We start from the raw sequence: 27,245 nt of genomic DNA, 5'->3' as shown, positions 1-27,245 counted from the left end.
TGTAGTTTCCAAATTGGGGTCACTTTTGGTGGGTTTCCATTGCTTTGATACCTCGGAGGCTCTGCAAATGCGACATGGCACCCGAAAACCAATCCAACAAAATCTGGACTCCAACAAACATATAGCGCTCCTTTCCTTCTGAGCCCTCCAATGGGCCCAAACGGCAGTTTATCACCACAAATGGGGTATTGCCACACTAAGGACAAATTGGGCAACAAAATGGGGTATTTTGTTCCCTGTGAAAATAATAAATTTTGATCACAAATGACATTTTTTTGGAAAAAATGACATTTTTTTCATTTCAGAGCCCAATTCAAATACGTGCTGTGAAAAAACTGTGCGATCAAAATGGTAACAACAACCCTAAATGAATTCCTTGAGGGGTGTAGTTTCCAAAATGGGGTCACTATTGGGGGATTCCTACTGTTTTGGCACCTCAACACCTCTTCAAACCTGGCATGCTGCCTAAAATATATTCTAATAAAAAAGAGGACTCAAAATGCACTAGGTGCTTCTTTGCTTCTAGGGCTTGTGTTTTAGTCCACGAGCGCAATAGGGCCACATGTGGGACATTTCTAAAAACAGCAGAATCTGGACAATACATATTTAGTGGTGTTTCTCTGGTAAAACCTTCTGTGTTACAGAAAAAAAAATGAATAAAATTTAAATTCAGCAAGAAAAATGAAATTTGCAAATTTCACCTCCACTTTGCTTTAATTCCTGTGAAATGCCTGAAGGGTTAAAAAACTTTATAACTGCTGTTTTGAATACTTTGAGGGGTCTAGTTTTTAAAATGGGGTGTTTTATCAGGGTTTCTAATACATAGGCCCCACAAAGCCACTTCAGAACTCAAGAGGTACCTTAAAAAAAAGGCTTTTGAAATTTTCTTAAAAATATGAGAAATTGCTGTTTATGTTCTAAGCCTTGTAACTTCCAAGAAAAAATAAAAGAATGTTCAAAAAACGATGCCAATCTAAAGTAGACATATGGGAAATGTGAACTAGTAACTATTTTGGGTGGTATAACCGTCTGTTTTACAAGCAGATGCGTTTAAATTCTGAAAAATGCAATTTTTTCAAAATTTTCTCTACATTTTGCAATTTTTCACCAATAAACACTGAATATATCGACCAAATTTTACCACGAACATGAAGCCCAATGTGTCACGAGAAAACAATCTCAGAATCGCTTGGGTAGGTTTAAGCATTCCGACGTTATTACCACATAAAGTGAAATATGTCAGATTTGAAAAATGGGCTCTGAGCCTTAAGGCCAAAACTAGGCTGCGTCCTTAAGGGGTTAAACACTGGCCTAAGAAATGAAGCAGCACCAAGTGGATTTTGTGGCCTCCTTTTTATTAGGATGTTTTCCAGGCACCATTTCAAGCTTGAAGAGGCCTTGAAGCGCCAAAACTATAAAGAATCATCTTGGCAATTACACACAAAGAATTTATCTAGAGGGGTTGTGAGCATTACAACGCTAGAAATAAAAAAAAATATTAGAATTGCGCCATGAAAACAATTACATTTCTTCCAAGAAGATGTAGTTTTAGCCTAAAATGTCTCAATTTCACAAGGACTATAAGAGGGGGAGAAAAAAAAAAAAAGGACCCAACATTGTGCTACGCAATTTCTTCAGAGAATGGCAATGCCTCGTATATGTGATCATAAACTGCCGTTTGGAAGCACGGCAGGGATCAGAAGGGAAGAAGCGTCCTTCAGAGCTTGAAGCAGAGAATTGTTGGAATGGTTTTCTGACGCCATGTCACATTTTCAGAGCCCTGAGGTACGAGTACTGTGGAAACACTCAGCGACTAAATTTAGGAAACTGCAATCCAAGGAATTCATCTAGCGCTGTAGTGAGCATTTTCCACAGTTAAGCCGTTTTAGTGCTCAATATGTTGTGCTAAGCTTGTGCAACCAGAGACAAAATACCACAAAAAAGGTTAAGCGGTTTCCCCCGGATGTGGCAATATTTGTGGTCAAAATCTGCAGCCTGGTAACACGGCAACTAATCCTTTCTAAAAGCCTGCTATTTGGCCACACATATGCCAATTAAAATGTAAAAAGGCTGGTCAACAGTAGGCACCACTGAAACGGCGCACCCCTAGGATTATTAGTTTGTCTGGGATACGGCAGTACCACGTCTAGTTACTTGCGGAATTTGTCATTTTTAAAATTGAACCATTTGCATTTGATAATGTATTGAAAAATGTATATGAACATTTTTTTGGGGGAGGTAGAAAAAAAAAAAAAAAAACTACAGCAATATTACATTTATACAATTTTGTTTCACTACTTTTGCACAATTAAAGCATTTTTCAGAACACAAAAAAGTCATTGCATTGCAAAAACGTGAGAACTTATTTTTCGGGTGACAGAGCTCTGTGAGGGCATGCTTTTTGCCGAACAACTGACGTTTTCACAGGTACCCTTTTAACCCTTCCCTCTGGCCACTTTTGACCTTCCTGACAGAGCCTCATTTTTCAAATCTGACAGGTTTCACTTTATGTGGTAATCTCAGAATCGATTGGATAAGTTACAGCATTCCGAAGTGGTTTTCTCGTGACACATTGGACTTTGTTACTGGCAAAATTTGCTCGATACGTTCAGTATTTAAAGAGGCTCTGTCACCACATTAGAACTGCCCTATCTCCTATATAAGGAGATCGGCGCTGTAATGTAGGTGACAGTAATGCTATTTAAAAAACCGATCTTTTTTCACAACGTTAGGAGCGATTTTAGTTTATGCTAATGAGCTTTCTTAATGCCTAAGTGGGCGTACTTTTACTTTCGACCAAGTGGGCGTTGTACAGAGGAGTGCATGACGCTGACCAATCGGCATAATGCACTCCTCTCCATTCATTTACACTGCACTAGCGATATAGTTATATCACTATGTGCAGCCTCATACACAAGCCCTAACATTACTACAGTGTCCTGATAATGAATACACAGGACCATCCAGCCTGGACGTCATGTGTACTCAGAATCCTGACACTTCTGAATCTTTTCTGTGAGATTTACAGCAACGGATACGAAATCTCGTTAACCTCGTAATCTCGCGAGATTTCGTATCCGTTGCTGGAATCTCACAGAAAAGATTCAGAAGTGTCAGGATTCTGAGTACACATCACGTCCAGGCTGGATGGTCATGTGTATTCATTATCAGGACACTGTAGTAATGTTAGGGTTTGTGTATGAGGCTGCACATAGTGATATAACTATATCGCTAGTGCAGTGTAAATGAATGGAGAGGAGTGCATTATGCCGATTGGTCAGCGTCATGCACTCCTCTGTACAACGCCCACTTGGCTGAAAGTAAAAATACGCCCACTTGGGCATTAAGAAAGCTCATTAGCATAAACTAAAATCGCTCCTAACGTTGTGAAAAAAGATCGGTTTTTTAAATAAAAAGCATTACTGTCACCTACATTACAGCGCCGATCTCCTTATGTAGGAGACAGGGCACTTATAATGTGGTGACAGAGCTTCTTTAACTGAGAAAAAAAACCAAAATGTAGCCAAAAATTAGCATTTTTCTCAATTTAAATGTATCTGCTTGTAAAACAGGCAGTTAAACCACACAAAATTGTTGCTAATTAACCTTTCCCATATGTCTACTTTATATTTGCATCGTTTTTTGAGCAATATTTTATTTTTCTAGGACGTTACAAGGCTTAAAACTTTAGCAACCATTTCTCACATTTTCAAGAAAATTTCAAAAGGCTATTTTTACAGGGGCCAGTTCAGTTCTGAAGTGGCTTTGGAGGGCCTTATATATTAGAAAACACCCAATAAGTCACCCCATTTTAAAAACTGCACCCCTTAAAGGGAAGGTGTCATGAATTATATATTTTTTTTTTTATCATATTGCTTTTAAATATGATATTAACATAAATTTTATTTGTGTTCTCATGTTCTACTTTGTACGGTGTTCCTACTTTTACTTCTCTATGGGGGCTGCCATTTTTTTTCACCTCTGTATGTGTCGATTAACGACACATACAGAGATGGAATACGGCACATACAACACCATAAAGAGTGCAAACCGGAGCCGTTCCATTCTCTGAAGCGTACCCAGTCTGTGGGAACGGCCCATGCGCTGCTCCCACAGACTAAAACGAAGCTCATTCACAGAGCGAAATCCGGCGCCAGATTCAGAGAAACGCAACTCAATACTTATTGCCCAGATTCTGCAGTTTTAAGAAATATCCCACATGTGGCCCTAGTGTGGTAATGGACTGAAACACCGGCCTCCGAAGCAAAGGAGGACCTAGTGGATTTTGAGCCCTCCTTTTTTTATTAGGCACCATGTCCGGTTTGAAGAGGTCTTGTGGTGCCAAAACAGTGGAAACCCCCCAAAAGTGACTCCATTTTGGAAACTAAACACCTTGAGGAATTCATTGTAGTTTTCTTGGGGTGCATGCGGCTTTTTGATCAGTTTTTATTCTATTTTTAGGTGGCGCGGTGACTAAAAAACAGCAATTCTACTATTGGTTTTTTTATGTCTTACGGCGTTTGCACAATAAAATACTTTTTGTAAAATATCATTTACTTTTTTGTTACCTTATTCTAAGAGCCAGAACTTTTTTTCCATCAAGAAAGCCGTGCGAGGACTTATTTTTTCGTAACAAAGTGTAGTTTCGATCAGCACCATTTTTAGGTACATGCGACTTTTTGATCTTTTTATTCCATTTTTTGGGAGGTGAAGTGACCAAACAATTGTGATTCTGGTACGGTTTATCATCATTTTCTTTTACGGCGTTCACCGCGCGGGATAATTAACGAAATAGTTTTGTAGTTCAGGCCGTTACGGACACAGCGATACCAATTATGTATAGTTTTATTATTAATAAAAATATATAAACAAAGGACTAATCAGGGAAAAGAGGGGATTTTAACTTTTAAAATTTTTATTTTCTTATCTTTACACATCTTTTTTTTAACTTTATTACTTTGTCCCACTAGGGGACATGAGGGCAGGAGGCTCTGATCGCTATTTTAATACACTGCACTACATGCGTAGTGCAGTGTATTAGAGCTGTCAGCTACTCACTGACAGCAAGCATAATGGGTCCTGACTTAGTCAGGACCCACTAGGCTTCCGTCGATGGCAGAGCCGGACGCCATTGTTTGGTGTCCGGTTGCCATAGTCACCATCGCCAGCCGCTATCGCGTAGCAGTAGCAGGCTGGCGATTGTAGCTTAACCCCTAAAAAGCCGTGATCGCTATTGAACACGGCTTTTCAGGGGTTAATCAGCGGGGACACAGCGATCGGTCCCCGCTGTAGGAGCTGCGGCAGCTGCTGTACGAGACAGCAGCTGTCACAGCTCCTGTATGTGTCGGGAGGACGGCCGAAATGGCTGAGCGCGAACGTATTGGTTAGCGCGACAGACTAGTACGTCGCTGAGCGCGAAGGGGTTAAAGTATTCAAAACAGCATTTAGAACGTTTCTTAACCATTTGGACATCTCGCAGCAATTAAGGCAAAGTAGAGGTGAAATTTACAAATTATTTTTTTTTTTTTGTAGAAATTCAATTTCAATAAAAAAAAAAGTATGTTCACACATATTGACTAAAAACGTCTGAAAATACAGAGCTGTTTTCAGGCGAAACCAGCTCCTGATTTTCATAAGTTTTTTTCAACCGCTCGCGTTTTTCACAGCTGTTTTTGGAGCTGTTTTTCAATGGAGTCAATGAAAAACACATCCAAAAACATCCCAAGAAGTGTCCTGCACTTCTTTTGACGAACCTTCATTTTACGCGCCGTATTTTGACAGCGATGCGTAAAATAAAGGCTCGTGGGAACAGAACAGCGTAATTCCCATTGAAAGCAATGGGCAGATGATTGTAGGCATATTAGGGGCGTTTTTTCAGGCGTAATTCGAGGCGTAAAACGCCTGAATTACGTCTGAAACCACTGCGTGTGATCATACCCTAACACAGAAGGTTTTACCAGAGAAACGCAACACAATATTTATTGCCCAGATTCTGCAGTTTTAAGAAACATCCCACATGCGGCCCTAGTGTGCTTATGGATTGAAGCACAGGCCTCAGAATGAGAGGAGCCCCTAGTGGATTTTGGAGCCTCCTTTTTATTAAAATAAAGTTTAGGCACCATGTCAGGTTTGAAGAGGTCTTGTGGTGCGACAACAGTGGAAATCCCCAAAAAGTTACCACATTTGAGAAACTACACCCCTCAAGGAATTCAGTTAGGGGTAAAGTAAGCCGTTTGACCAAACAGGTTTTTTGCAGAAATTATTGGAAGTAGGCTGTGAATGAAAATCTAAATTATTTCAAATAATTTCTAATTTTTTATCATTTCCACAAGGGATAAAAGGAGAAAAAGCTCAACAAGATTTGTAAAAGCAATTTCTCCCGAGTAAAACCGTACCCCACATGTGGTTATAAACGGCAGTTTAGACACACACAGGGCTGAGAAGGGAAAAAGCTGCAATTGGCTGTTGGAGCTCAAATTTAGCTGACGGGATAAAAAACAGTGGAAACCCTCCACAAAAGTGACCCCATTTTGGAAACTACATTCCTTGAGGAAATTATCTAGGGGTAAAGTGAGCATTTTGACCACACCGGATTTTTGCAAAAATTATTGGAAGGCGGCTGTGAAAATGAAAATCTAAATTTTTACAAATAAAATGTAGGTTTAGCTAATTTTTTTTTTCATTTCCACAAGGGCTAAAGGAGAAGGCTCAAAATTTGTAAAGCAATTTCTCATGAGTAAAACAATACCCCATATGTGGTCATAAAAGGCTGGTTGGACACACTGCAGGGCTGAGAAGGGAAAAGAGCGCCATTTGGAGCTCAAATTTAGCAGGAATGGTTTACAGAGTCCATGTTGCACTTGCAAAGCCCCTGAGGTGACAAAAACAGTGTAAACCCCCCACAAGTGACCCATTTGTTATTTCGAATGGACAATTTGAGAAAAACATACCGACCACCCGGGTCAACAAGGACATCCATGGTTTTATGAGAAAGTGACTTATGAATACATATACTAGCCCCCTTGGACTTTGATTTCGGGTTGGCACTGTGGAACCAGACCGGATAATATTGATTCGTAAACTGAGGTATATGGCCCACCTGAAAGGGAGTCTCCTGTAGGAACAAAATATGTACCCGCTCTTTGTGCATGTTCTACAATATCTGCGAGCGTTTTTCTGGGACATTAAGCCCCCTAGTATTAAAGGTACAAACCTTCAACTGTGCCATCACCACCTCACTCAGAAGGAGCAAACTAATAAATGCGTTAAAGCAGTGGCGAAAAGGACAAGACAGACAAGGGAGGGAGACACGACAACAAAGACAAAACGGGCAAAACAATCACCCACTCCTTGATCTAATCAAGGAGAAACAATCCAATATACACCGGATACAACCAGTGAGTCCCTAAGAGGAGAAGTGTCAGGACAAGGTCTAGCCCCGCACCCCCCCCCCCCCCCAACCCAGTAAAAAATATATCACATGGCTAATAAAAACATAACATGAGGGAAAAAAAACAAGGTATTTGGCATAATATCCCAAGATAATTAAGCAATGGCAGACAGCATTATCAGGAACATAAAGAAACCCCATCAGAGAAGAAACTCCCCTGAATACATTCATTGTCAGCATAAATGTACATACATGCAATTAGCAACAACGGAAATAATATTATAACTCTGGTTGCTCAACAGCAGCAATTGACCCCCAGCAAGTGGCCAACCTGTTCTCCAGCAGCATGCACCTAGAGCAAAATAACGAACACAAACGGCAATTTCACATTAAACATATCAGACAATCGCAGCATATGATGGATGCAATAACAATTAAAATGAAAATTCTAATCCGACAGTAGGCCGCAAAGGAGACATCTGATCGGTATCACATCGGATCAGCCTGGCGACCACCAGGACGCCCCATAGGAGTGCGACCACGCCTGCGTGATCGTGGAGGCGGCGGTGGAAGGGGAACATAAGGCCAATCAGGAAGGGAAACTCTATACACACGGAGAGCAGCGCAGAAATCTGGAACATCCCCTGGGTCTCGAACACTCAACATCGCCCCATCCCGGCGAACCTGCAGCTGAAAGGGGTGACCCCAGGAATAGGAGATCTCATGTTCTCTCAGAACATCCAGCAAAGGACGCAGCACTCGGCGTTTGTCCAAAGTCATCCTGGACAAATCAGACAGCAGCTGGATCTTGACCCCATTCAACAAAACTTCGCCTTTATCCCGGGCCTTCCTCATGATCTGCTCCTTGAGAGAGAAAAAAAATGGACACGGCATAGCACATCTCTAGGCCTATCAGGATCCAGGCTACGAGGACCAAGAGTCCTGTGAGCTCTGTCCAGCTCCAGCGGGTCATCAGCAGGGCGCTCCAGCAAGGAGTTAAACAGGGACTGTAATGCAGGTATAAGTTGCCCCGGAGAAATATCCTCAGGGATGCCCCTAAGCCGAATATTGTTACGGCGATTACAATTTTCATGATCCTCATCCAGGTTAAAAAGCACATGAATCTGATGGGAGTGTTGATCTAGCCGGTCGGCATGAGAAACTTGCTGCTGTGTAACAGTTGAGATGTCACCTTCCATGCGCTGAACTTGGTCAGACAATTGAGAGAGATTATGGGTAAGAGATTGTATCTCTGATTTATAGGTCGTCTCCAGTCGGTGTACATAACGCTCCATGTCCTGTTTAGTGGGCAATGCAGATAACTTGTCTCAGGCCCTGTAAATCATCCCCCAGGACAACAGCACCAACTATATGGGGAGAGGGAGGAGGATCCTGATCCCTGGGAGAGATGGTAGGCAGCAATGCAGGCCCCAGCACACAAGAGGAGGAAGAAGGAGAGACCCGGGCTCCATGACCCGCACCACGTGTTGAGCAGTCCAGAGCAGGACGCGCCATGACAGCCCCAGAAGAGCACATCTCTACCCCCGCCAGCAGGGAAGGAAACTGCCCCAGTGAACCAGAAGCCGAGGAGGGGGTACTGCCTGTACCTGATGCAGCAGCGACGGCCGCCGAAGATATCCACTCTGCAAGCGGAGTCCCGGCACCAGCTCGTCTCTCCGCAATCGGCGTCATCTTGGAAGATGTTCCAGCAGCAGTGTCGGTGAGGAATCGCTGAATGGAGACGGCTGAAGACATCTGCCTCGTAAAATAAGGTGTCCCAGAGGTGGCCTTGGATTTCCTGACCATCAGGTAACTGAGATTTTGCTTTTTGATGTGCTTATGATCGGGTTAGGGAAGTGCAGGAACGGAGCTCTCAGGCAGCACGTCTGGTCAGCGCCATGTCCAGGCCACGCCCCCCTACATGCGACTTTTTGATCACTTTTTATTTCAATTTTTGGAAAACAAAGTGACCCAAAAAAAAAGCAATTCTGGCATTATTTTTTAGGTTGCTTTTTACGCCGTTCACTGCGAGGGATAAATAAAAATTTTATAGTACAGGTCGTTATGGACGTGGACATACCAAATATGTATGGTTTTATTCAGTTTTTACAATAATAAATGACTTGATAAGGGAAATAGGGTGATCATGTTTTATGTTATCACTTGAAACTTTTATTTTAAATTTATTTACCTTTTTTTTTTTTTTTACACTTTTCTTTAGTCCCACTAGGGGACTTGAAGAACCAACTGTTTGATTGATGTTCTAGTAGCCGTCGCCAGCCTTGCCATCGCATGGCAGGCTGACGATTTCCTACAAACCACTGATGCAGCGATCGCATTGGATCGCTGCATCGAAGGGGTTAATGGCAGGAATCGGAGCTAGCTCCGGTTCCTGTCGATACAGCGGGGTGTCATACAGCGGACACCCATTGCTGATGACGCTGGCTCAGCTTCTGAGCCGGAAGATGAGCCGGCGCCATCTTGCCGAAGGTACCGGAAGACTTTTAGGCCCCGCCGCCGAGCGAGGCATAGGAGTTTTCCATTGCTGGCAGACCGGGAGGTAAGTATTAGGCCTCCGATTGCCTTTGCAGCCACCGGCAACCCAGCGATCACGTTGCTGTGGTGCCGGTGGTTAAAAACTCTTCACATTCCGCGATCTCTATTGAACGCAGCATCTGAGGGGTTAATCGGCCGGATCGGATGCTTGCTGTAACATACAGCTGTCACCAGGCGGTGATAGTGCGGGCTCATGCCCAGCTTTATTCACAGCTGTGACATCACCGAAGCGACGCGAGAACGACCAGACAGCGCCTCCAGCCGTGCCAGGACTGCTGCTGAGGATAATCGTCCTGGCACGGCTGGAGCCGATGTCTGGTCATTCGTCTGTCGCTCCGGTGAAGGAACTGCGGGAGTTAAGTGACGTCACAGCGTGACGGATGGATGGAGGATGGAATAGAGTAGTGCAGGGTAAACATTTCTTTACCATAAGAGCCCTTGGGTTATAAAGGCCTACGGGTATGGCACTCCACACAGATATATTTTTAACGCATAACTCGGGGAACTCCCGACATCAGTCCATATATGAACAGTGACGTCAAGGGACTCTCCAGGCCCAAAACCTCCGGCCAGTACATTGCATGACACCTGCACCAATACAGTTATGGGCATACCTGCAGCTTCTAGTAAAGCTTCTAAGCGGGCTTGTGTCGCTGGGTCAACTGTTCGCAGGTCTGCAACTTCTGCAGCAGTTGATAAAAAAAGTTCTGATGCAGTCTTTAGCACGGAATTGTCCTCTTGGTCCAAAATAAATGACTCTACCTATGGGGAAGAAAGAAAAAATAGTAAGCTTACGTTTTTTAGTCATCTTTATTAATTATTCTTAGAACCTCCACAAAACACTTCAAAGAGGTGACAGTGTCATTTTATTTAAAATCTCAAATAACCATAGTAGCTTTAAATAAACAGGTTTTTTTGGGGAGTTTATTTTTAAGTGAATACTCAAATCACACCTTACATTTTTGACAATCTTCTTTTTAATTTGCTTTGACTTTAAAGAGGCTCTGTCACCAGACTTTGCAACCCCTATCTGCTATTGCAGCAGATCGGCGCTGCAATGGAGATAAGAGTAATGTTTTGGTTTTTTTTTAAAACGAGCATTTTTGGCCAAGTTATGACCATTTTTATATTTATGTAAATGAGGCTTTCTAAAGTACAACTGGGTGTGTTTAATGTAAAAGTACAACTGGGCGTGTATTATGTTCGTTACATCGGGGCGTTTTTACTTCTTTTACTAGCTGGGCGTTGTGTATAGAAGTATCATCCACTTCTCTTCACAACGCCCAGCTTCTGGCAGTGCAGACACACAGCGTGTTCTCGAGAGATCACGCTGTGACGTCACTCACAGGTCCTGCATCGTGTCGGACGAGCGAGGACACATCGGCACCAGAGGCTACAGTTGATTCTGCAGCAGCATCGGCGTTTGCAGGTAAGTCGATGTAGCTACTTACCTGCAAACGCTGATGCTGCTGCAGAATCAACTGTAGCCTCTGGTGCCGATGTGGCCGACACGATGCAGGACCTGGGGCAGGAAGTGAGTGACGTCACAGCGGGATCTCTCGAGAACACGCTGTGTCTGCACTGCCAGAAGCTGGGCGTTGTGAAGAGAAGTGGATGATGCTTCTCGTCAGAACGCCCAGCTAGTAAAAGTAGTAAAAACGCCCCAATGTACGCACATAATACACGCCCAGTTGTACTTTAGCAAGCCTCATTTACATAAATATAAAAATGGTCATAACTTGGCCAAAAATGCTCGTTTTAAAAAAAAAACAAAAAACTTTACTCTTATCTCCATTGCAGCGCCGATCTGCAATAGGAGATAGGGGTTGCAAAATCTGGTGACAGAGCCTCTTTAAGCATGGCTTCTCAGAGAAAGTCTTAGAGCCCAGTGGGAATTCCTTCAATGGTCTGTGCAGCAAACACTCTGCTCCCTCAGTGTAAGATCGTTCTCCTACACGAAGGAAGCGAACTTCTTCCAACCTCCTCTCACCACTCTAGGCTGTGAGGTCTCATTTCTCCCTGTTGCTACCAAGATGATTCTTTTCAGATGGAGTCTGCTGTGTGACATCAGAGACAGGACGCAGGATCAACAGCTAGTGTCCGTCTAGACGTCTTTGTGCTGGGAGCCTAAAGCTGGCCGTACACAAGATTAGTATCAGCCGAAACTCAATCAATCGCGCAAGACTAAACTGGCAGATCAGGGAGAGTTTAAAAAAAAAGGTGCTCACTCTGCAGAGTGCTTGTGCACAAAGTGGTAAAGGACGGTCTGTAATCAGCTGGAAAATAAACCTTTCAGATCACATTTTAAGCAGACAGTAGCGATGGCGAACGGTTGATATATAATGGTCAGCTGAAATGGTCAAAATCATCCAATTCGGCCGACTTATGTAAACCCAGCCTGAATCTGGCCATAAATATATCTCCTATTTTTTGGGAATTTTCATGTTTGGAAACTGCAACAAAATTCTGTAACAGAGCTGTATAATGTAAGGGAACGAGGTTTTAAAACCATGATCACAAATGTTGTACAAATTCTGCAGCCGGTTCTAAGCACGCTGCGGATTTTAAAATCTAATGCAAGAGGTTAAACCGGTGACCAAATCCAAAGTGTATTTTACGCTGTGCGTGAACGTAGGCTCTTATTCACATCACGTTTGAGCCCTACATTTGGCTTATACGCCAGGAAAAGCTCCCAGCATACACACCAAAAGCATCCATAGGGCTTCATTCACCTGTCTGAGGCGCAATATACTTTTTTTTTTTTGTTAAACATGAGAGTCTATGGGCAACATATGCCAGTGAATGCCTATACATCAGCATAAGGAAAAGTCTTCCGTCAGAGGGTGTGCATCAGGAAATACACCCGATGTATACAACGGATGGTAGGCGCAGGGCTCAAACACGTGAACAGGGCCTTAGGCCTCATATGAACATGATCGTAAGGCCTCATGCACACGACCGTAGCGGTGTGCACAGCCGTGATTTTAGGCTCGGATGCCCGCTGAGTATCACCTGCGGGCCGCCCGCATATCACGGGCCATGCACATGGCTGCGTGCATTAATTTCTATGAGCCTGGAACGCAGAACACAGCCGTAATGAGATATGTGCTATCTTTTTGCGGTCCAGGCTCCTGGGCAATGCATAGACCGTGGAAACCACAGTCGTGTGCACGGGTCCATAGAAATTAATGGGACCGCAATTCACCCGCAGATATGCGGGTGAACTGCGGCCGCAAAAACACGTTCATTTGCATGGGGCCTTAGGGTTTTAACTGTCCGCAAAGATACAACAGCTATGGATACACATCCTTAGCCGTCCGCAATTGCGGAAGCACCCATAGACTTCTATTAGCGAGCTCCTGCCACAATTGCGGACAAGAATAGGACACAGTTGTATATTTTGCGGATCTTTTCTATGTCATGGACACACATCCGTAAATATAGTCTGTGGCCAATAGAAATGATTGGATTCGTAACTATAGATAAAAACTACGATCGTGAGCATAGAGCCTTAGGCCGGATTTACACAAGTGTGCGTTTTGTGCGTGCAAAAAACCGCATCGTATTGCGTGCGAAAAAGGCACTTAACAGCTCCGTGTGTCATCACATATGATGTGCGGCTGCATGATTTTCGCGCAGGCGCCATCATTATGACACTATGTTTGTAGCACGTGGTGCTTTTCTGTTTTCATTCATACTTTTTACTGCTGTTGCGCGAATCACGTGCTTGTGTGTGCTGCGCGTAATTTTCACGCACCCATTGACTTCAATGGGTGCGTGATGCGCGAACAACGCACAAAATATAGGAAATGTCGTGAGTGTTACGCAGCGGACATACGCTGCGTGAAACTCACGGACAGTCTGCACGGCCCCATAGACTAACATAGGTCCATGCGAGGCGCGTGAAAATCACGCGCGTTGCACGGACGTATTACACGTTCGTCTAAATAAGCCCTTAGCCTGATGGTAATTTTTACTGAAAGAACCTGACTACAGAGAAGAGTATTTGTTGTCAGCATCCACTACTTAATCACAACATTCAGAACATCAGTAGCAAAAACTCGCAGATGTGAAACCGGGGGCAAAATAGCTTACCATACACATAATACAGCGCATCACAAGTAGCGCGATTGCGCACCATGACATACTATTGCGGCATGGCTTTAAACGGTCACCGTGTCAAATGACACAGTGATGGTTGCGATCACCGATAGCAGCCAATCACTAACGGTTCAGGGGACCAGTGGTGGTCCTTGGATCAGTCCCACCAACATAAATTGTTAACCCCAATTGGTGCACGGCACGTTATACGATCCGATTGCCTCACCATACATTTTTCGTCTAATTGGTGAACGCCAAGTTAAACCCACTGATTGCTGCACCATAATTTTACTTCTAATTGGTGCACCACAAATTTTAAGAGCGTCATTAAAACTTCACTTTGACAATGGATGAAATTGTGTCAACACCCGCCTCGGGCATTCGCAGTGCTTTGCTTTAATTAAGTACCTAATTGGTGCACCACTAATTTTATTAACTAAATTGCCCACAACATTTTTTCCTAATTTGTTAATGAAAAAAATACCTACATTTATCCGCAATATTTATCCTAAATTTGTTCAGACTTAAAAAAAACAAAAAAAACAAACAAACACCTCACTTAACTGACCAACCTATTTTAGACCTTAATGACCAAGCTATTTTTTAAGTTTTTGAAACGTCGCATTCCAAGAGCTATAACGTTTTTATTTTTGCCTCGACATAGCTGTATAAGGTTTTGTTTTTTGCGGGACAAGTTGTACTTTAATAGATTTTCAAACCACTATCTCGTATTGCAGCAGATCGGCGCTGCAATGTAGATAACAGTAACGTTTTGTTTTTTTCAAAAACGAGCATTTTTGGCCAAGTTATGACCATTTTTATATTTATGTTAATGAGCCTCTCTTAAGTACAACTGGGCATTTTTAAAGTTATGTCCAAGTGGGCGTGTATTGTGTGTGTACATCTGGGCGTTTTTACTTGTTTTACTAGCTGGGCGTTGTGAATGGGAGTGTCTGATGCTGACGAATCAGCATCATCCACTTCTCTTCGTTACCACCCAGCTTCTGGCAGTGCACAGACACACAGCGTGTTCTCGAGAGATCACGCTGTGACGTCACTTCCTGCCCCAGGTCCTGCATCGTGTCGGACGAGCGAGGAGACATCGGCACCAGGCGACAGAGGCTACAGTTGATTCTGCAGCAGCATCGGCGTTTGCAGATAAGTCGATGTAGCCTCTGTCGCCTGGTGCCGATGTGTCCTCGCTCGTCCGACACGATGCAGGACCTGGGGCAGGAAGTGACGTCACAGCGTGATCTCTCGAGAACACGCTGTGTGTCTGTGCACTGCCAGAAGCTGGGTGGTAACGAAGAGAAGTGGATGATGCTGATTCGTCAGCATCAGACACTCCCATTCACAACGCCCAGCTAGTAAAAGAAGTAAAAACGCCCAGATGTACGCACACAATACACGCCCACTTGGACATAACTTTAACCCCTTAAGGACGCAGCCTAGTTTGGGCCTTAAGGCTCAGAGCCCATTTTTCAAATCTGACATATTTCACTTTATGTGGTAATAACGTCGGAATGCTTAAACCTATCCAAGCGATTCTGAGATTGTTTTCTCGTGACACTTCATGTTCGTGGTAAAATTTGGTCGATATATTCAGTCTTTATTTGTGAAAAATTGCAAAATTTTGATAAAATTTACAAAAAATAGCATTTTTCAGAATTTAAATGCATCTGCTTGTAAAACAGACGGTTATACCACCCAAAATAGTTACTAGTTCACATTTCCCATATGTCTACTTTAGATTGGCATCGTTTTTTGAACATTATTTTATTTTTCTTGGACGTTACAAGGCTTAGAACATAAACAGCAATTTCTCATATTCTTATGAAAATTTCAAAAGCCTTTTTTTAAGGTACCTGTTCAGTTCTGAAGTGGATTTGAGGGGCCTATGTATTAGAAACCCCCATAAAACACCCCATTTTAAAAACTAGACCCCTCAAAGTATTCAAAACAGCATATAGAAAGTTTTTTAACCCTTCAGGCCTTTCACAGGAATTAAAGCAAAGTGGAAATTAAATTTGCAAATTTCATTTTTTCTGCTGAATTTCAATTTTATTAAATTTTTTTTTAGTAACAGAGAAGGTTTTACCAGAGAAACACTACTAAATATGTATTGTCCAGATTCTGCAGTTTTTAGAAATGTCCCACATGTGGCCCTACTGCGCTCGTGGACTAAAACACAAGCCCTAGAAGCAAAGAAGCACCTAGTGCATTTTGAGGCCTCTTTTTTATTAGAATATATTTTAGGCAGCATGCCAGGTTTGAAGAGGTGTTGAGGTATCAAAACAATGGAAACCCACCAGAAGTGACCCCATTTTGGAAATTACACCCCTCAAGGAATTCATTTATGGTTTTTGTTATCATTTTGACCGCACAGTTTTTTCACAGCACCTATTTGAATTGGGCTGTGAAATTAAAAAAATGATATTTTTTCCAATAAGATGTCATTTTTGATCAAAATTTCTTATTTTCACAGGGAACAACATACCCCATTTTGTTGCCCAATTTGTCCTTAGTGCGGCAATACCCCATTTGTGGTGATAAACTGCCGTTTGGGTGCATGGGAGGGCTCAGAAGAAAAGGACCACCATTTGGCCTACTGGAGCTTTTCTGGTGCTAAGTCATGTATGCAGAAGCCCCTGAGGTACCAGTACAGTTGAAACCCCCGAGAAGTGACCCCATTTTAAAAACTACACCCCTTAAGACATTCATCTAGAGGTGTAGTGAGCATTTTGACCCCACAGGTACTGTGTAAAAGATAATGCGCAGCAGATGGTGCAGTGTGAGATTTGCAATTTAATATATATATATATGCCATTTCAGTGTCCAATATAGTGTGCCAAGCATGCGCCACCGGAGATATACACCCCTTAAATTGTAATGTGGGTTCTCCTGGGTACGGCAATACCCTACATGTGGCTGTTATCAGCTGCCTGGGCATACGGCAGGGCTCAGAAGGCAAAGATGAGGGGGGTAAGCTGTGCGGAGGGCATCAGGGTAAATTAAAAATCAAGGAATGTATGATACATTTTAAAACAATCTTTTATACAGAGCTCTGGTTTTTCGGGACACGTGTCACATTGGTATATTGTGTTCTTCCTTATCCCCCTCTTATAGCAGACTCTGCACCTCTTTTGACTCTTTCCCTTTCCACCGGTTTGGGGAACTTCTCCTGGAAAGTGTTGCCCTGGTACGAAGCGTGTGGCCTCGCTTCCAGAAGCTTCCTGGTCCCTAAAGATTAGATCTTGAAATTCCAGGAAAGTTCCCGTCTGGCCTGCACATCGACGTAGCACGTACGCATTGTACAAAGCCATCGGTATGATGTGCACGGCCAACTTCTTATATCACACCGCATGGCGCTGTAGGGCTTCAGGACTTGATTTGACAAGTCCATCCCTCCCATGTACCTATTGTAGTCCAGGATGCAGTCTGGTTTGGGGGTGGCCTTTCCTTCATATATCCTAAATCTGTAGGTATACCCTGATGCACTCTCGCAGCTTATACATCTTCACGCCATACCTTGCCCTCTTACCTGGCAGGTACTGGCGGAATTGAACCCTCCCTTTAAAATGTACCAGGGACTCATCAATAGAAAAACACTTCTCGGGGGTGTATGCTTGGGAAAACCGGGTACTGAAACGGTCTAATAGGGGTCTCCATTTATACAAACGGTCAAAAACTGGGGTAATCTCAGGGTGGGCACGGCTCATTATCAGTATAATGTAAGAAGCGAAGTATTGCCTCATTTATTTATTTTTTTAGGTTCCAGTTCATTTCTGAAGTTGCTTTGAGGGGCCTGTATATTAGAAACCCCTATCAAACACCCCATTTTAGAAACTAGACCCCTCAAAGTATTCACAACAGCATTTAGAAAGTTTCACAGAAATTTAGAGCAAAGTAGAGGTGAAATTTACTCTTTTTATACCATTTTTTTTACAACACAAAAGGATTTATCAGAGAAACGCAACTTAATACTTATTGCCCAGATTCTGCAGTTTTGAGAAATATCCCACATGTGGCCCTAGTGCGGTAATGGACTGAAGCACCGGCCTCCGAAGCAAAGGAGCACCTAGCGGATTTTGAGCCCTCTTTTTTATTAGGCACCATGTCCGGTTTGAAGAGGTCTTGTGGTGCCAAAACATTGGAAACCCCCCAAAAGTGACCCCAATTGGAAACTAGACGCCTTGAGGAATCCATTGTAGTTTTCTTGGGGTGCATGCGGCTTTTTGATCAGTTTTTATTCCATTTTTAGGTGGCGTGGTGACTAAAAAACAGCAATTCTACTATTGTTTTTGTATACTTTTTTTTTTACAGCGTTCACCGTGCGCTATATATGACATATTCACTTTATTCTGCGTGGCGATACGATTATGGCGATACCAGATGTTTATAGTTTTTTTTATGTCTTATGGCGTTTGCACAATAAAATACGTTTTGTAAACAATCATTCACTTTTTGTGTTACCATGTTCTAAGAGCCAGAACTTTATTTTTCAATCAATAAAGCCGTGTGAGGACTTATTTTTTGCGTAACGAACTGTAGTTTCAATCATTACCATTTTTCGGTACATGCAAATTTTTGATCTCTTTTTATTCCATTTTTTGGGAGGTGAAGTGACCAAACAATTGTGATTGTGGTACGGTTTATTAATATTTTTTTTTACGGCGTTCACCGTGCGGGATAAATAACAAAATAATTTTGTAGTTCAGGCCGTTACGGACGCGGCGATACCAATTATGTATAGTTTATTTGTTTTATATATTTTTATTAATAATAAATGACTGATAAGGGAAAAAGTGGGACTTTTACTTTTATTACTTTTAAAACTTTTATTTTCTTATTTTTACACATCTTTTTTTAACTTTTTTTTTACTGTATTACTTTGTCCCACTAGGGGACTTGAGGGTAGGAGGCCCTGATCGCTATTCTAATACACTGCACTACATGCGTAGTGCAGTGTATTAGAGCTGTCAGCTACTCACTGACAGCAAGCATAGTGGGTCCTGACGTTGTCAGGACCCACTAAGCTTCCGTCTATGGCATAGCCGGACGCCATTGTTTGGTGTCCGGTTGCCATAGTCACCATCGCCGGCCGCTATCGTGTAGCAGGCCGGCGATGGCGGATTAACCCCTAAGAAGCCGCGATCGCTATTGAACGCGGCTTCTGAGGGGTTAATCGGCGGGGGAGCTCCGCGATCGGTCCCGGCACATTGAGCAGTGATAGTCTGCTGTCGGAAACAGCAGCTATCACAGCTCATGAACGCGCCCCGCGCGAACGGCGCCGTGTTAACTCCATGACCTACTATTAGGTCACTGAGCGCGAACGCTACAGGTAGCATGACCTAATAGTAGGTCATGGAGCGTTAAGGGGTTAAAAACGCCCAGTTGTACTTAAAAAAGGCTCATTTGCATAAATATAAAAATGCTCATAACTTGGCCAAAAATGCTCGTTTTTGCAAAAAAAACACGTTACTGTGATCTACATTGCAGCGCCGATCTGCTGCAATACGAGATAGGGCTTTGAAAATCTGGTGACAGAGCCTCTAACTTTTATTAACTTTTTGGGGGAGGGGGAATAGAAAAAAAATCAGATATTTCACCACTCTTTTTTGCGTCCTAAATCTACGCCGTTTACAGTGTAGTATAAATAACACAATAAATTTATTCAGTGGGTTGTTACGATTACAACGATATCAAATTTGTATAGTTTTTGTAAGTTTTACTACTTTTACACAGTAAAAACGCTTTTTTTTTTTCAAAATTTGTTTTTGTGCCTCCATATTTGAAGAGCCGTAACGTTTTTATTTTTTCGCCGATGCGGTTGTATGAGGGCTTTTATTTTGCGGGAAGACTTGTAGTTTTTATTGGTACCATTTTGGAGTAGATGCGACTTTTTGATCACTTTTTAATCACATTTTTTTTAAGTCAGGATTCACAGAAAACAGCAATTTTTCCGTAGTTTTTTATTACATTTTTACGACGTTCACCGTGCGGGTTAAGTAATGTAATAGATTTATAGTCGGGGTCGTTACGGACGCGGCGATACCAAATATGTGTAATTTAACTGTATTTTGGTTTTTTAATAGTAAAGCAGTTTGTAAAGGGAAAAGTGGGTTTTTCATTTTTTTTTCAATTAACTTTATGAAACTTTTTTTTTTTACTTTTTTACTAGTCCCACTAGGGGACTTCACTATGCGATCCTCCGATCGCTATTATAATACACTGCAATACTTTTGTATTGCAGTGTATTATGCCTGTCCATTTAAAACGGACAGGCATCTGCTAGGTCATGCCTGCAACATGATCTAACAGGCATTCATTACTGGCAGACCTGGGGGCCTTTATTAGGCCCCCGGCTGCCATCGGAGACACTGACACTCTGCGATCTTATCGCCGGGTGTCAGTGGGATGAGAGGGAGCTCCCTCCCTCTCACCAAAACCACTCAGATGCGGTGCTCGCTATTGAGCACCGCATCTGAGGGGTTAAACGGGTGAGATCGATACGGATATCGATCTCACACGGCAGAGCAGTTACGCTCCCAGCCCTCAGCTGCCTCTGGCAGCTGAGAGCAGGGAGATGACAGCTCCCTGCTCTGTTTACTTATTCCGATGCCGCAACGTAAAAAGTCTATGGCATCGGAATAAGGCCCATTAGTGACTGACGTAAAAAGACTATGGGCCGGTCACTAACGGGTTAATGGTGTATTTTTCAAAATGGGGTCACTTCTCGGGGGTTACAAACATTTGAATACCTCTGAGCCTCTGTAATCTTGTTACAATGTAATAAAGAGCTATAAAGTAGGCATGATATGATTTCCCTTCTGAGCTTAGCCAAATGCCCAAAGTAAGGCCTCATGCACACGACCGTATTTTTTCCCACCCGTAAATACGGGTCCGGTGTCACACGTATTCCACCCGTTTTGCACCAGTATTTACGAACCCGTGCTCGTAAATATGGGTCCGGTGTCACACGTATTCCACCCGTATTTACGAGCACGTTTTTGGCGGCAAAATAGCACTGCACTAATCGGCAGCCCCTTCTCTCTATCAGTGCAGGATAGAGAGAAGGGACAGCCTTTTCTGTAATAAAAGTTAAAGAAATTCATACTTACCCGGCCGTTGTCTTGGTGACGCGTCCCTCTCTTCACATCCAGCCCGACATCCCTGGATGACGCGGCAGTCCATGTGACCGCTGCAGCCTGTGATTGACCTGTGATTGGCTGCAGCGATCACATGGCCTGAAACGTCATCCAGGACGTCGGGCCGGATGCCGAGAGGGACGCGTCACCAAGGCAACGGGCGGGAGACCGGACTGGAGGAAGCAGGAAGTTGCCGGTAAGTATGAACGTCTTTTATTTTTTACAGGTTTATACTGATCGGTAGTCACTGTCCAGGGTGCTGAAAGAGTTACTGCCGATCAGTTAACTCTTTCAGCTCCCTGGACAGTGACTATTTACTGACGTCGCTTAGCAACGCTGCCGTAATGACGGGTGCACACATGTAGCCACCCGTTATTACGAGAGCTCCATAGACTTCTATGGACTGTCCGTGCCGTTATTACGGCCAGAAATAGGACATGTTCTATCTTTTTTAACGGAACGGGCACCTTCCCGTGAGAAAACGGGAAGGCACCCGTCGCCAATAGAAGTCTATGAGCCCGTTATTACGGGTCGTGATTACGACCCGTAATAACGGGAGTTTACGGTCGTGTGCATGAGGCACAAGAGATAATGACCACATATGGGAACCTGCATAATTTATGGTGTCTCCAATAATACAAGCTGGGCACACCATATTAGGCATTGAAATAGCATAATTGTGATAAAGTTCGAAAATCTCCTTTGAGGTCGAAAATATTACTACACCACTAGATAAATGCCTTAAAGGATGTAGTTTGCCAAAATGGTGTCACTTATTGGGAGTTTCAACCATATTGGTACCTCAGGGGCTCTGCAAACAGAACATGGTGTGCGAAAAATACTCCACCAAAATTTGTGCTCAAAAGCCAAATGGTGCTCTATCCCTTTTTACATCTGTGGATAGGGGATACATGTGTTTTATGGCAAACCCCCTTTAACTAGTTAAATGCCGCGGTCAATAGCGACCGCTGCATTTATAGGGGTTTTCCATGAAGGACATTTATGACATATCTACAGCATATGTCAAATTTTAGATAGATGCAGGTCCCACCTCTGGGACCCGCAGTTTTCTCTAGAACGGGGCCCCCTAACCTCCATTCTAGCTTTCTGTGCTCTCCCGGCCGCTTGATTTCATGTGGAGTTACTGAAACAGCGTAACTGGCTGAGCTATGCCGTTTCCGAAACTCCCATAGAACTGATTATTAGTTACGGAAACATCGTAGCTCACATGCTACGCTTCTTCCGTAACTGCCATTCACTACTAGGCGAGTTACGGAAACAGCGTAGCTCAGCGAGTTACACTGTTTCAGTAACTCCACATGTAACCAAGTGGCCACTGGTTCAAGTCCCCTAGGGGGAACGAATAAAAGGTGTAAAAAAAACGCGTTTATTTCAGTCTCCCATTGATTTCAATGGGGCTCTTGGGGGGGAAAAACGCATCAAAAATCACGAAAAAAAAAAAAAAGCGTTTATTTCAGTCTCCCATTGATTTCTCGCAGGAAAAAACCTCCTCCTCTACCTCCCATTGAAACTGTTTAATAAAGACATATTGAAACAGAAATCAGTGGGAGTCAATTTGGGCTGCTTTTTGCCACGGTTACCGCAGGAAAAAAAGCTGCAAAAAACAGTGTGAACAGTGTGAACAGAGCCTCAGGGGTCCAGAGATACAAAGCTCTTACCATCATGGCTACTTCAACATTGGCATGCAAAGTGTGAACTGCCCCATCAGTATAAATACTCCTTCCAGTAGAGGCTACAAAATCCAGAGGGCATTTATTCACACAGCGGATTAGTGAGACTAAACTCATCGTACCATAAGGCCTCATGCCCACTTCAGTTTTTTCCTTCAGGGTGCTATCCGTTTTTGTCACTGATCTCACCCTGAACCCATTCATTTCAATGGCCCCATACACACTTAAGTTATTTAAACGGATCCGTTGTTCCGTTCCATGCAAAGTAGAGCATGTCCTACTTTGCTCAGTGACCGTGTGGCCCAAAGAAGTCAATGGGTCAGTGAAAAAAAAACAGATGGCACACGGAAGGCTTCCGTGTGCCGTCCGTTTTTGACGGATCCGTTGCCATAGCAACGGCTGGGTGGGCCAAAGTTCAGACTCACAGACTACAGTAAACATTCATTCCTGAAGTTAGGCTCATATTTTCACTCCAGAAAACCAAAGTAAGCCAAGCAGAATAATCTCAAACTGTTCTCTATGCTCTGAAAGCTGCAGAAAACTGCACCAAAAACTTCTTGTAAACTTTCTATGGGTGTTTCCTGGGACATGTGACAAGTTCAAATGAAGTTCACATGCGTTTTTTAAACGGAAAAACGGAAGCCAAACGTCCGTGTAAATCGGACACACGGACCGGAAACAAAAACGGACACACGAATCCGTCAAAACGGTGATAGAAGTGCGCATGAGGCCTAAGGCGTCATGCACACTTCCATCACCGTTTTATCGGCCGTTTTTGACGGATCCGTGTGTCCATTTCTGTGTGCACTCCGTTTCCATTCCGCGTTTCCGTTTTACACGGACGTTTTGCTTCCGTTTGAAAAACGGATGTGAACTTCATTTGAACCTGTCACATGTCCCAGGAAACACCCATAGAAAGTTTACAAGAAGTTTTTGGTGCTGTTTTCTGCAGCTTTCAGAGCATAGAGAACAGTTTGAGATTATTCTGCTTGGCTTACTTTGTTTTTTTGTGTTTTTTGGAGTGAAAATATGAGCCTATCTTCAGGAATGAATGTTTACTGTAGTCTGTGAACTTTGGCCCACCCAGCCGTTGCTATGGCAACGGATCCGTCAAAAACGGACGGCACACGGCCTTCTGTGTGCCATCCGTTTTTTTCACTGACCCATTGACTTCTATGGGCCACACGGTCACTGAGCAAAGTAGGACATGCTCTACTTTGCACGGAACGGAACAACGGATCCGTTTAAATAACTGAAGTGTGCATGGGACCATTGAAATGAATGGGTTCAGGGAGCTATCAGTGACAAAAACGGATAGCACCCTGAAGGAAAAAACTGAAGTGGGCATGAGGCCTAACACCTCTTGCACACGGCCGAGTTGGGGCCGTGAAAAACTGTTCGTGTCTCGGCCGATTTTTCCGGTCTGACAGTGGTACAGGTAAACGGGACTGCTGGCATCATAGACATTTATGAGGTTAGGAGTCACTGCCTCCTCACGCAACCTGCTGTTCCAAACTGAACAAAACCACACAGTACAGAACAGCAGTTCCGCGTGGAGGCAGAGACTCCTAACCTCATAAATGTCTATGATGCCAGGAGTCCCGTTCACTTGTACTGCGGCCGGGCCGGGAAATCAAGCCGAAACGCAGACCATTTAGAAAAAAAAAAAAAAAAGTTCTGAGCGTAGTCAGGCCTCCTAAGAGGACGTTGCAGGTCATGTGACATTGCAGCGGTCACACGGGATGGAACGTCATCCCAGGAGGCCGGCCTGGAGCAAGAAGGGGAGAGTTCTGGGTAATTTCATTGTGTTTTTTATTAATGCAAATTGGACACGCTCGGGTGAATGAAGCCCAATGCGGAGACTGGGGGTGTATCGTTGGGGCATTTAAAGCTACTGAAGAGTCCTTCCGTTCTGTCAAGTTGGTATAACAGAGAAATAGAATTTATATCCATCTTTTCTCTCCTTTCCCAAAGTGACAGGTACTAGCTGCCCGTTCTAACCATCATAACGATTGTCATCTAACTTTCCTACAGTCCGAACATCGACCTGGTCCCCACTCCCCCAAATCACCGCACAAGTCAGGAAAGCTGGGCGACAAGCCTTATGAGACTTCTAGTGGCCATCATTGCCTGTTATCTTTGTCAAAAAGGAGGAGAAACAAATAAAGATACGTCTAATTTGAATTTTAAATAAAATTGACATAAGAGGTCGACCGAAGGGTTCTACTCGCTATTATTTTACTTTCTTTTTGGAGGAAGCAGCCATTAGGACAAACTTGCAAAAGAAGAATTGTTATGCAAGATTCTGATTACACCTCCCAAGTAACTATGGGAAATCTAGAGCAGTGGCCAAGCAACCAACCAGGGGAGCCATTGAGGTTCATGCTTCCTATAAAACTCAGGCCTAAGTACAGGGAGCAAGCCAGGTCCCGGTAGAGAAGTTATACTGGGGCTAGAACACACACCATCATCTACATTTTGCCAGGAGAACTGAGGGTTCCAAAAATAGGACTGATATGTACAGGCCAAGAGGACACGGCACAGGCCGGTGACACGAGCAGTGGATGATACAAGAAGCTCAGGCACCACACTTACTTCAGACACCTCATCTTCATCGCTGCCAGAGCCCGCTCCGGAGGACAGCACGGCAGCTGCTGCCAACTTAAAGTCAAGCGCGTCACTTCCAGCGATAAAATGCACCTTCTTTCCCGGCAGGAAAACTTCAGCCTCTAAGCCAAGGGACGAGAGAGGAGTCACCGAGTCAATCTCATGCTCGTAGGCGCCGGTGAGAATTCCCGAGCCGACTTCAGAATTCTGCATAGCTCCGCCTGTCCGGGTAATAGTCCGCCTAGGACTACTTTACTGGGCTCGCTAGAAACAGCCCGAGTTAGAACACATTGAAAGTTCAGGGGGAAAAAAAAAACCTACAACGTCTCCCCATGAACTTCTGCCACACTATCTTGCTGCTCTGTTAGCACCGCCCCTGGAAAGCAAAGTGCTCACTGATTAGTCACGATAAGAGGAATCCAGAAGCTGATTGGCCTTGGAGCCTGTCACTCTCTATTACATCAGCCTCGGTTTCAGGTTGGGTTTACTGCACTCACATCCTCGGCGTCACCGCCTCTCTTCCTGAAAGACATGCGGATAAGATACGCCAATCATGTGACGTCATACCGCGCAGCCTTTCAGAAATCCTTTCAGATAACGCTTGCGTGACAGCCCAGGGGCGGGGCTTAATCCGCGGGAGTTATTATTATTTACGTAGGGATGTCTACAGTGCGTCCTACAAGGATTGTCCTCCAGGCAATTCCTGAGACGTGAGCATGCGCTCTAGTTCTGGCGAATAAGAACATGGACATGTCCCATTATCTTCCACCAGAATAATAAACATTTTCTATCCTAGTCTAACTGGTCCATCCACAACAATGAGAGTACATGATTGGAATTGCCATCAGTGTCTGGTGGTTGGGGTTCAATAACTCGGTCTGGCACCTCTGCCTTACTTTATGATAGAGAAAATTTTTTGACGATAAAGTCAATATATATTTGTGAAGAACACCAAAACTTAGAGAAAGAACTTTAGCTGCAATTTCTCACATTTTCAAGAAAATTTCAAAAGGCTATTTTTACAGGGACCAGTTCAGTTCTGAAGTGGCTTTGGGGGCTTTATACAGGGCCGGCTCCAGGTTTATGTGGGCCCTTGGGCGACAGAACCTTAGTGGGCCCCTTTGCGGTGCAACTCGAGTGGCAGCAGTATAAAGGCAGAAACATAATGCCAGAAGGATGTAACCATGGATCACTCACCAGTCACATGTAAGTGATGGGCCAATGAATCCAGATGGTGCCGTTTCTGCGATGTGTTAATCTTGATGCACCTGTAAGGGTATGTTCACACGACCTCTTTTCAGACGTAATGGAGGCGTTTTACGCCTCAAATTACGCCTGAAAAGACAGCTCTAAAATGTCGGCAAACATCTGCCCAGTGCTTGCAATGGATCTTACGATGTTCTGTGCAGACGAGCTGTCATTTTACGCGTCGCTGTCAAAATACGGCGTGTAAAATGACGGCTCGTCAAAAGAAGTGCAGGACACTTCTTGGGATGTTTTTGGAGCCATTTTCCATAGACTTTATTGAAAACAGCTCTAAAAACGCTGCGAAAAACGCAGTGAAAAACGTGAATTGCTCAAAAAACGTCTGAAAATCAGGAACTTTTTTTTCAAGAGAAAACAGCTCCGTATTTTCAGACGTTTTTTGTTAAGCATGTGAACATACCCTTACATGGAGGTTGTGATTTCCGGAAGACCTGGTATCCATACCTCCCAACCGTCCCGGTTCCGGCGGGACAGTCCCGGTTTCTC

The 27,245-nt window shown here is 43.7% G+C and overlaps 1 protein-coding gene across 2 annotated transcripts in view; it reads right to left on the bottom strand.

Annotated features, from left to right (window-relative positions):
- ANKHD1 (ankyrin repeat and KH domain containing 1) overlaps positions 1 to 26,033 on the bottom strand; it is a 277,970-nt gene extending 251,937 nt beyond the window's left edge. For both annotated transcript variants that reach the window (XM_075856368.1, XM_075856369.1), the window contains exons 1-2: positions 25,482 to 26,033; positions 10,561 to 10,708 (exon numbers count right to left, since the gene is read on the bottom strand). In XM_075856368.1, coding sequence (XP_075712483.1) covers positions 10,561 to 10,708; positions 25,482 to 25,706 — 373 coding nt within the window. In that variant the 5' untranslated portion in view covers positions 25,707 to 26,033. The remainder of the gene's footprint in view (positions 1 to 10,560; positions 10,709 to 25,481) is intronic.
- Positions 26,034 to 27,245: the final 1,212 nt, after the last annotated feature.

Source organism: Rhinoderma darwinii, chromosome 3 (genome assembly GCF_050947455.1).
Source record: "Rhinoderma darwinii isolate aRhiDar2 chromosome 3, aRhiDar2.hap1, whole genome shotgun sequence".
Lineage (NCBI taxonomy): Eukaryota > Metazoa > Chordata > Amphibia > Anura > Rhinodermatidae > Rhinoderma > Rhinoderma darwinii.
The sequence above is the reverse complement of the archived record's forward strand: the minus strand, read 5'-3'. Positions and strand labels throughout refer to the sequence as shown.